General features: G+C 41.9%; 1 protein-coding gene across 1 annotated transcript in view; it reads left to right on the top strand.

Moving 5' to 3' along the window:
* Nucleotides 1-3,176: 3,176 nt before the first annotated feature.
* The window catches only part of ETNK1 (ethanolamine kinase 1), a 52,246-nt gene continuing 43,643 nt past the window's right edge, over nucleotides 3,177-11,779 (top strand). Inside the window, exon 1 of the mRNA XM_067559208.1 lies at nucleotides 3,177-3,457. Coding sequence (XP_067415309.1) covers nucleotides 3,302-3,457 — 156 coding nt within the window. The 5' untranslated portion in view covers nucleotides 3,177-3,301. The remainder of the gene's footprint in view (nucleotides 3,458-11,779) is intronic.

Genomic DNA, 11,779 nt, shown 5'->3' with positions numbered 1-11,779 from the left:
AACCATTGTAATTCCCAGATTGAGACTTTGTATGTGTGAATTATGAGATTTTCAAGTATGTTTAAAGCTGTTCTGTTGTGCTTTAGACAAAAGTTTTTCCTAGAACATAAATTTAAAGCCAGTTTTGAGTTTAGAAAATAGATATGAAGAAATAGAGGAGAAACTGAAGAGAAATGATGGGGAGGAATAACGGAGAAAAGGGGGAAATGAAAAATGATGGGAGAAGAGCAGGAAATTAAAAAAAAATCTAGTTGTGAGTGGATGTATTTGAAAAGACAAAAACAGAGAAGTAACCAAAAGGGCAGGCCAGAAGTTGATCACTGCTAGAAATGTGGTCAAACTATGACATTTGGACATGGATTCTAAACTACTCAAATTTCTGAAGTGTTTGGATTTAGATTTTGATGCAGGCCCATTTGTATCTAGTTACTATCACTGTAAACCAGAAAAGATCTCAATGTACAATCAGGACTCCATGGAAAATAGGCAATTACATGGAAATAGTATTAAATCACACACACTAAATTTTCCCTTATAACACGGCAGATGCCCATTTAGTTTATATGATGATTTATATATATAAAGATATATTCCTTGCCCTAGAGTGCTTACAATATGAACACGATACAAACGCTAGAGAAAAGTAAGAATAAAACTTCAGGTGAAGGGAGGTTACAAAGATTACTGATGAGAAGAAAAAAGGCAAGATTTAAGAAGAGAAAGATTTAAAAAAGAATGGAGAAGTCACTTATTGGTTGACAAAGGAGACCATTCCAGGTTTAGAGTGGAAAAAAGAGACATCAGGAGTAAAGTGAAAGGCTTGGGGAGGAGTAAGGGAGAATGAGAGTAAAGATGTAGATGAGGGCAAGACTATGCAAGGACATTTAGCTGATGAAAGGATTTAATCTGTTGAAGTAAGAGACAAGAGACCAATGGAGATATTAAAAAAAAAAAAAAGTGGTGATGGATGACACAGAGAGGTTACTATAGCAGTGGCATAGTGAATGGACCTGGGTGTGTGTGTGTGAGGTACAAGAATAAAAATTGTGACACAAACATGACATCTGCTGCCATCACATTGTTCACTTGGCTTGTGTTAGCCCCTTTCTTCTCCCTTGAGTCTGTTTATTAGATTCTATGCTCTTCAGAATAGGGACTGTACTACTCTGTGTTTGTACATTGCCTAGCACAATAGGGCCCTATTCTTTGTTAATCCTTAGTCACTACTGTAATAAACATGCTTTATAATAAAATTGTGCAGGTATACATGCTACTCTTTCAAGTGACAGGCTGAAGCCTACAGCAAGGACAGCCTGGGGTATAATCAAGGAGGCCGTACCTCACCCTAGGGCTGGGTATTTATATAGGAAGAAAGCAAGAAATTGAGCAAGAGAGAGGGGAGTAGAACTCATATAGACTGCAGTGGGTTGTGGTTTCTCTGGCTTCAGAGTAGCCTAACCAGACACAGAGACATTGTTTTGTGAACTTTAGGTATGGAAGGGTCATGAGGTGAGGACCTTATGAACTGTGTTTTATAATTGCTCTGAAACCTTATTAAAATAGGATGTGTTCTGAGCTGTTAAAGTAAACCTATTACTACCTCAGTTGGAGAAAACTGCCCTGGGCTACAAGATGGTGCATTGGGATGGTTCATGTCTTTATAATAGTAACAATGGGGAAACATCAATTCCTATGTAAATTTCCTAAATCATTAGATTTAAAAATGCTATGGAGATGTGTTTATGGTGAAACTTACAGGATAACATCAGAGTCAGCCTGGAAAACAGGATTACTGGTTCCAAAAGCATATTTTTTCTCACTTGGGAAAGTGTCAAGTTGTGGTAAAGAGTCTGGCTTTGAAAAGGTGCACTCCAACCCCCAAAGGCATGGAATGAACTCAAACTGCCTTGTAAATCTTGAAGAAAGCAAGGTTCACATTGCATAATGCCGCCATGTTACATAAGCAAAGGAAGGATAATTATTTTATGGGGATGTTTAAATTTCTTTCTGGAAGAGGCTTTAGGGTTGTCTAAGAGCATAAGGCCCAGATCCTCAAAAGTATTTAAGCTTCCATGGGAAGTTAGGAGCTTACATACCAATCAGGATCTAGACCTAAGTCTGTAAGCACTATTGCACATAGTTTCAGTTGAAACTACAGAAAGGAGGAAAGAGTAAGGGGAGAAAAGTTGGTTAGGAAGATAAACATCCAGGGAAAAATAAAATTTGAAAAATAGCACACAAATTAGAGGCAAAAAATGAACATGGTGCAAAAGGATAACAGCAAAGTAAACTAAGATGCATCAATTGTCCCTCATTTAATCATAAATTTACCTTTGCCCCACATACATATGCTGTTGTAAATTACCTCACATTAAATACAGCTGAACTAAGCCGTGGAAGGCAAGGTGACTTGTGCCTTAGGGTTAATCTTTTGCATTTATATAGTACCCGATTTTCCATAAGATAATGAAGTGCTTTCATTAATCATTTCCTTAGATGCCTCGTATTTTGGGCTCACTTGGGCTCAAGTTTGGGTAATAGGCCAGTAAAAAGAGGGATGTTACGTAGGTGGGTTACTCATTAAAGAACAGCACAAAAATATTTCCCTGGGGGTAATGCAGGAAGTAAACCCAGCCAGAATGATGGGGGGTGAGGGGGGGGAGAGGGAAAAGAAAAATGCAACCAAGGAGATTTTGGGATGGGGAGATGGAGGAGTGGGGAAAAGAGAAATGCAGGCAGAGGATTTGAGGGTCAATGGGAAAGTAAAGATGTAGCCAAGGAGACTGGAGGGGGGGGGGAAGGAAGATGATGGGGAAGTGGAGAAAGAGAAATATAGGCAGGGAGATTTGGGGGGCAATGGGAAAGTAAAGATGCAGCCAGGGAGACTGGGGAGACGGGGGACAGAGAGGGAGATGATGGGGGAGTGGGGAAAGAGAGATGCAGCCAGGGAGACGGGGGGGAAGGAAAGGAATTAAGGAAAGACGTAGTAACCAGGGACACGCGGAAGGTAGCCCGAGCCCTGGCCCTGGCTTCAGGAACCTGCAGCGGGTAGGGGGCGGGGGCGCCTCTCTCTGCAGCCCGCGGAGCCAGCCGACCCCGCCCACCACTTTCCCAGGCTGCCTCGCGCCGCAGACGGGGGAGGCGGAGCCGCTTTATTCGGGGGCCGAAGTGGAAATTTTTCCCCCAGTTGCAGCAGCAGGTTTCGCCGTCGCCGCCGCTCAGAGCCCGGAGACGCCGCCGCCGCCGCCACTGCCGAGCCCGCACCGCCACCCCACAGCCCAGCGCCGCCCGCCCGCCCGCCATGGCCAACTACATCCACGTCCCGCCCGGCTCCCCCGAGGTGCCCAAGCTGGACATCACCGTGAGCGACGTGGATGGGCCCGGCTGCCGCCAGGGAGCCCTGCGGCTGCTGCGCCGCCTGCGGCCCTGCTGGAGCCCCGAGGAGGTGACGCTGCAGGTAGCGGCCGGGGAGGGGACTGTGGGGGGAGGGGTAGCGGGGGAATTCCCAGCCCCCAGCTCCGGGCCCGGGGCTAGAGCCCCGTTTACTAGGGGAGCCCGCCCGGCCATGTGGGTGGGTGCAGCGGTGTCCCCCCAAACCCCCCGATCAGCCCCCAGCTTCTCCTCCCCCACCCCCCCAATCAGCCTCCCGGATCGGCTCCCGGCCCCTCCCCATTTCCCGTCCGTCCGGCCGTCTGTCCGTCCGTCTCCTGCCTCCGCCAGGCGTCGCGTTTAAAAGGCCCATCCGGTGTTCGCGGCTCAGCGCGGTAAAGGAGCGGCCCGGCGAGGGGGGGCCTGGCCCGAAACACTTGCAGGCGAAGCGTCCGGCGCCAGATCTGCTGCTCTGCCGTCCTAGCTCCTCGGAGGGGCCGGGCCGGGCCGGGCGGGTGCGTGGTGGTGGGGGGGTAAGGGGAGGAGGAGGCGGCGGCGCATCTGCAGCGTCGCCACTTCTCAAAGGCGGCGCCAGCCCCGCTCCTGGGTCGCTGAGCGGCGGCTGCAGGATGTGGCGGGCCCAGCCCCCCCCGTTCGCCCTGCACATCTCCCTCCGCAGGCGTTCAGTTTCGCTGCACTTCAGAGAAAGCGACAGGTTGTGCTGCTCTTGACAGATCTTTTGGGTTTGGGCTCAGCCCGGGTCGTCTCACCCTTCTGGCGGGTGGATGGGAATCGTCCCTCTTTGCCGTCATTAAAACGGTTACTTGCCTTCTGGCTGGGCCTACAGGCACTCTCGCCTTTAATTCTGGATTCAAAAAATTCATCGCTTTGCCTTTTGAGCGAGCGAGCCGAGTGAGTTAGATGGGCTGTGGCTTGTATTTATGACGAGCCATTTGTTTGGGGCCAGCTAATCTCAAGGAAGTTTTTGCTTCCAGAATATACTTCATCTCAGGAGTTTGCCGAAGATTGGTTTTAACGTTCTCTGCCACTGCGGTTGCTAGTTGCAGCCTGAACATGTTTCAGCAGTTCTACACGTTTTCAAATGTTGTTAATGTGTGGCAATTGCTTATTTAATTTTAGTGACCCTCACCTCCCCCCAGAGGAAACCAATAATAATAATAAGAATAAATCTCAGTAAAAGCAGACTGTTCTGTAGTAATGGACCTTAATTTGACTGAAATCATTTTATTTCAATTACCTAGTAAGGGAATAAATGTAGCAAACATGTATTATCTCAGATAGCATTAGTTGTAAATTTAAGATTAATGTATAACAGATATACATGTTGAAAATAATTATAGTGGACATGTAGGCAATTTCAAAGTCAAGTTTTGCTTAATAAATAGTTACAGTGGTTCTTCTAGGATATTGCTTCTTGGGATAAATGCATTCCCACCGAGCACCAGTATGGCATGCTTATCCCAGGAGTGAAGATCCACATGGGCAATTTTTAAAGGAGATTTAAAAAAAAAACTTTCAGTTTCATTAAATCCACAGGCAGTGAGTGCAACATGTTTTGGTCAGTTGTGCAAGGAACAATTCTTAGGTTTTTACGAATAGAAAAGAAAATTACAGTTCCTTGTTATTTTGCTTTCATTATTTTTGGGTTGAAACTTAAGAAAAAATTCTGTTGAGGATATTTTTGTTCTTACCCAAGATCATCATGGTCCGTAGCTTGTTGCTCCAAAACTGCAGCCCAAACCTAATGCTGTCACTTACCTTGAAGATTATTGTCCTCAGGAGTACAGGAAATTGAGTGTGGGGGGGGGGGGGGTTGCAATGCCTCAGGCAATGTTCATGGGTTTGCCAAGGCTGTCCACATTCACATTTGGGGCAATTTCTGAGTTTCCACTTGGTCATATTGTGACCAGTCTTTGCCACCCCAGCTCTCACTTGATTTAGAGAACGCCAGTATTTTCATATAAGGTCAGTGCCTGAAGGAGGGGGGAGTTCTAAAGGAACCAGGTTCTCCAAGATCATCAATATTCCCTTCCACTTTGTGACGCTGTAACTTTCCATAGTGGTATTTTGGGGTAAAGGATTTTCAGAGGTAAAGATCTTCCTTGATTTCAGCCTCTTGGGTGGTAGAATGTGTCCATACAGTGGATGCCTTAGATCATGCACTTGTTTTTGTCTCCTTTTTACTGAAGGCATCCCGCCTCACTGATGGTTGTGCAGTCCCTGCAAGACAGCATAGCAACTGTGTGTGTCTGTTTCAAATCCCTGTGATGATCCCACAGGATCGATTGAGTTCAGTATCAATTTTGTATGTATTGCTGGAGCATGACCATACTGGGGCGCCGTACTCCACAGTTGAGTAACATAGGGTGAGACTGGTTGCTCAGACTTTTTGGGGGTCAGCTCCACCTTTTTGTATTGGCTTGTTTATGGACTACACAGCTCCTGGAATTCACTTTTTCTTTTAGCTTCGTCTTGTGCTCTGAGTGTCAGTGTTCAGTCTGATGTGACCCCAAGGTACACCAAATGTTCATAGTGCTCAGGGATAGTTCCATCCCATGATATCTGAAATTTTTGCACGGCCTGATGGTGTTACAAGCATGCCCCTCTCACATGAATCTTGCTAAAGTTGGCATTCAGGAACCAAGTACGATAATATTTTCCAAGTGTACTCAGGGAGTCAATTAGAATGCGCTCAGTATCCCCAAATCTTTCTGATTGGGTCATGATGCTAAGATCACCTGCATAAATGAATCTTCTCATGTTGGGGGAATTCTGTGTAAACATTAAACAGCAGGGGTAATAGAACCTTGGGGCAATCCATTCTGGTGAGTATGCCATTGACTTTTTTGACGATCCATTTCAGCAAAAAAAGTCCCATCCACAAGCAGGGAGGAGATGATCTGGACCGTCTTGCTATTTCTCAAAGTTCTTGCCAATTTCAGTAGAAGTGCCCTATGGTTCACAGTTTCATCAGCAGCCAACAGATCAACAAGTTTGTCATTTTAGATGTATTAAATTAGGTTTGCAACTTTACCTTAGTATGAATGTCCTAGACAGAAACCAGATTGGTCATCAGTCATTTGCTACCCTTCCAGAGTTAAGGTCTCTGTGATTTGAGTAGTGCAGCCACTTTGGCCTGCTCCACAGCCTGGATATCTTCATGGTCTCCATGCAAGACAAGCAAGCAAGAAGTCAAGCAGACACTTTTATATTCCTGCCATCAAGTCCCGTTGCCTTTCCACATTTCAGTTTAATTTATTTGATTTCTTGCACAGGATAACAAGTAAATAAAACTGAAACCTTATTGCTCAAGGACTGACCCTTTTTCCTGATATCATTTTCATGCTGTTTATATCAGTTGAATACCACATTCATAATTCTGGTCTGCTTTTAGAAGTGAGTTTACAAAATGAAAACCCTGAAAACTGATGCTTCATTCTTTTGAGCATGGACATACTATAACTAATGTCATAAATATATATATATTTAGACAACTATAAAAATTGCTCTAAGAAACTAATGGAAATTATTTTTCAGCAAAGTAGAAAAGTCTTGGCCTTAAATAGGTAGCATATTTTGTTCTTTAGTGCCTTTGAGCAACTGAAGAGCTCTGTATTTATAATGAGATTTCTTCAATCACCATTTTCTTTTGCTGTTCAGTATATTTAAAAAATGTTGCACACAGGTAACAGTAGAAGTGAGAATGTGTGCACACACACCTTTGTTTCAAAGATCAGTTCAGTGGGGTGCTTGAGCAAAACAGTTAGAGAGAAAAGTCTGCATTGGCTTTACTGGGAAAGAGGAAAGACATATCTAGCAAAGAAATAAAAGCTGGAGATTTATATTCAATGGAATACAGGTTTGACTAGTCTGAAATGTAGCAGGACTCTGACAGAGTAGCCAAGGAATTTGCTGATGAGTGGACAGAACTATTCAGTAGGATGGATTTTTTCATAATTGAACTCTTCATCTAGCCACCTTTTGCTCTTCATATTCATATGATCAGCATAGTGTGTTGAAAAGCTCGAAAGTTCAAAGTTTAACTCTAGTAAATTTACTAACTTTTACTTGCAAGAATGTAAAAACTATTCCAAGTTACTTATTGGCTTCCAATTACCTTGCATTTTAGAGTAGTCTGCTTCCGCTTAATCCTTCCTTCATTTAAGTTTTGTAGTTAGTTGTATTTATAAATATACTTAAGTGTGTACATTTAATTTTTTTCTAAATACAATTGTTAGCTTAACATTTGGGCAAAGGAGGAAAATCTTTTAACTATTTATATGCATTTATTGTAATGCTTTAGGTTGATTACTTAATTTTATCAGAAAGCCTAGTGACTAGTGTTGCATAATACAGAGTTGGTTCAGAAATTAGTTAATAATCATTCAGTATGGCTTCTCTGTGCCCATATCCACATATGGGGAAGAATTCCAAAATAAATCATCAAACTGCCTCTTTCTTCTTGCAGTTGTGTGGAGAGACAACAATCCTCTTCTGTCTAAAATTTCTCTTCATGTAGTTGTGTTTAAATATGACGGGAAGCGGCACCTGGAAAAGAGCTCTGAACAATATAGAACTAAGTGTTTCTATTTTTATCTCCAAATACTTGAGTGCACTTCCTCTTGCTTCACTGACCTTGGTTACAGTAATCCAAAGCAATATAATCAAAATGTGTGCTGCTTGAGCTAAATTCTCTTCAGTTCCACTGGTATAACAGCAGATTTTGGTCCTTGTTTCATTCAGAGATTGGCTGCTGTCAATATATGGAATGCATTAAGGATGAAACAAGCTGTAGACAGTTTTCTAAAAGACAAGAATTTGATAATGACGTCATAAGGAAACTTGAAGTTTCACTTTTCTAGTATCTAACTTTTCACCTCTTAGACTTTGTGTATTGTAGTCACGTGTGACTGAATTAATCTTGCTACTTTCCTTTTAAGTTCTTTAATGTCTTCAGTTGTCTGGTCACTCCATTATTAGTAATGTGAAAACCTTTGTCACTGGTTTTGGTGGCCTATGTAACGTAAAGATGGTCATCTCATCTACTTCCCAGGTATCCCATCACAGGTGGAACCCGGGTTACCAATCTTAACAGAAACCAAGAATAGAATGAGTACAGGAGACCAATCTACCTTCTTATATCTGGATGGATCATGAGCTTGTTCCAATATGGAAATTCCACTGGCCCTTCTGACAGATACCAACTCAAAATTCCCATAATGTACCTTGTCAAAGACCTGTGCCATAAGTACTGGATTGTTACATAACTGGGATTCCTTAGAAGATTTGATTATTTTATCTTTGTAACCACCACTCAGTTTAGCATTCTGTGGCAGAGGGACGCTTCCCTGTAACTATCCACCATTTCTCTGTTTCAGTGTGGTTTCCCATATGTCTCTAGCATAGAGTGGTTAGGATGAGTCAATAAAGCCTCTTACATTCTGTACCCTCTAGCAGCAAGTATATTAATTAATGTAAATCAGAATGACAGATTTATTTACACTTTCATTTAGATTTACATGATAGCTGACACGCCTATCTAAGACTCTATACTCTTGTATCATATGTTACAGTCATCAACATTTTCCTCTAGATCTTCTTGAAGGCATTTGCATCTCTTAGATCTCTTCAGGACTTATAGGGATCTGCCACTTTGTAGCGCGCTGCCGCTGCCGCCCCCCCCCCCCCCCCCGCTTGATTACTTGCATTCATCAGCCTATTTGGTATTGCTGTATTTGCTTTCTTTAGGCTTGACCGTTTGTACAAGAATGTAATTCTTGTATTGTAGGTACCAAGTACAACCACTCAAGTCAGGACTCTGCTAGTAAGATTCTTACTTTTGTTATCAAAACAACATTCTTTTCTCTTTCTATTGTATACCCCATGCCACCTGTACTCCTATTCCACCTTTTTCTCCTTCCCTCACCCATGTGTTTGATTGTCAGTCTTCATTTGGGCCAGCACTTGCTTCAGACTACTTTCTTTTCTTGATGTTCTTCATCTGCATTCCTTTTCTGTTCTGGAGCTTTCTTGGTGTGTGTTAGCTATTGTCTGGTTTCAGATTTTAAGTGTGTTGCTTGTGGCTAAACTTTTAAACTTCTATTAAACAGGCTTGTTTGGAAATTTAAGAAATAGACTAGAGACAGGAAAGTGTGTGTATATGTGTGTATATATATTGTAAAACAAGACAGGCTTTTTTATTTTAATTTTTTACAAGTGTATATATTCAATAAAATACTAAAACATTTTTAAATAACAATTTGGAATATGATTTTAAGCGTGTTTTGCCTTGATTGTTGGTAATATTTTTGATCTTGTCCCTTGCAGTGCACTTGAAGATCTGCTGACGTCTCATGGGAAATCTAAACTCTAAATAGCAACGTTTCTACTAATGCATCATATTCCCCATTTTATTACTATTAAGGTCACTTCTATGAAAACAGAGTAGTGTGACCTAAGTGTTTGTCTCTGTGTCCATCACCTGAAGTCATAATCAGGGATCCTAGTTTTCTATGATTAAAAAAACAAACCAACCAAAATTCTGTAATAAAAAGCATAAAAATCCACATTTTTCCTCGATTAAAATGAAACGCTAAACGTCAGTTTCTGTAGCCACAATATATAGATATCAGTGGAACATGTTTTATTGATATATTTACAGTTTTTTAAGCAAGTTTGAAGCCTACCAGTGCCATCAGTCATTATAATAAAATAAAATTAATAGAATGATCCAATCACAGTGCATTATTTCATTAGTGTTCTCGATGGCCCTGTTGTTTCAGCCTCTTGTTTCCGTTTCTTTTCATTCAGTTTATAGTTAGTGCATTCCATGTGTTCTGCAATGTCTGCCTTTGAACGTAATCTACGGCCTTGCTGCATGCAGTACAGAACAGCATATTACTATCAACGTGTAATTTGTCCTTGCCAAACTCAGTGACATGGGCTTTAGGGGTGATTTTTAAAGTTTTTGGCATTTTTTCATAACTTTAATTACTCACATCTGGAGGCTAAAGTGAAATTTGAGAGGCACTAAAATACAAACCCCTGTACACTGAAAGCAGTTTATTGGAGTATGTTTAGCTATGTAAATTTAAAGTGCATTAAAAAAATCAACCACAAGAGGGAGAGGTTGCACGCATTGAATAAGTGACACTGGTACTTTCAGTAACATTTAATAGTTTAATACATTTTTATTTTTCACAAAATGTAAAAGCTAATGATTCTTTGTAAAAATGCAAATTCTGCCGCAAATGGATTGCTAGGATTCCTTGTCATAATTCTTTTCCTGGCAGCACAGTTAGTTACTATGGAGATATTTGATATTGCTTATAGAGGGACTGTGACTTTCTTCAGGAACTTAAATACCACAGTGATGGTGCTGCTTTAAATATTTTTGATAAAGATGACTGAAGAAAAATAATGAAGAAAATTGAAAATGTGTTGTCAGAATCATCTTTAAATAGAACAGCTTTTCATGAAGCACTAATGATCGAAGGTGTGCTTTAAAATAAATGACACACCTATTGCAGTATCTTGTTTATGCAACAGATAATATCTTTTAGGCTGAGTTAGCATGTACTTTCTGATCACCTGACAATGCTTGAATACCTGCGTAATATGACCAGATGGGTCAACAGCTGCGCACATGCTTTGAAGTCTTAGTTAAGCAAACAGCCACATCAGGGTGTGCATTCCTACACTATTTGTGTGTGCACCTTGGGTGTGTGCTGTTTTACAAGGACTTTGGCCCTATGCACTGATGGCTCAGGGATGCACTCTCAGACATCACTTAGTAGTATAAAAATTACAAAACATGGTTTGTTGCATTGTAGCTTAAATTAACACAGATTTTTTTTTATTTCCTGTATCAGGATAAACAACTTCTAGAAACATTACTACCTCAATATTTTGGGGGGTTTTTTGAGCTGTGTTTAATGTTAGTCTGTCCCGTCTTCTTATATAAGGAGAGGAGCTAGAAATTCACTCTTAGGGCTGGTCTATACTACACAGTTTTGTCGACAAAAGTCAGTTTTTGATGATAAAACAGTGGAGGTTTACACGCTGAAATGCTCCTCACACTTATGTAATTCCTCTGCTATGCAGACATAATAAAACCACCTCAAGGAGAGGTGTAGGGCTTATGTCAGTGTAGTTAGTCAGTATAGACACTGCCTTCCTTACATCAGTTGTTGGCTGTCATTCAGCAGAGCCATGAAATTGATGAGAAAGCTGGGCAGCTAGAGCCCAGCTGCCCCCTGCTCTCTTGGAGAGCTGAGCGGAGCAGCTGGATCCCGCTCCTAGCAGGAACGGGTTGTGGGGGGCAGCCCACTGGGAGCCCAAGAGCTCAGCTCCCCACACTGCCCCTCTTAGGCTAGTGGAAGTGCTTCTG

This window comes from Emydura macquarii, unplaced genomic scaffold (genome assembly GCF_026122565.2).
Source record: "Emydura macquarii macquarii isolate MOO-44397 ecotype Brisbane River unplaced genomic scaffold, CSIRO-AGI_Emac_v2 contig_2205, whole genome shotgun sequence".
Classification (NCBI taxonomy): Eukaryota; Metazoa; Chordata; order Testudines; family Chelidae; genus Emydura; species Emydura macquarii.
Note: the sequence above shows the minus strand (reverse complement) of the source record. Positions and strands in the feature narration are given on the sequence as shown.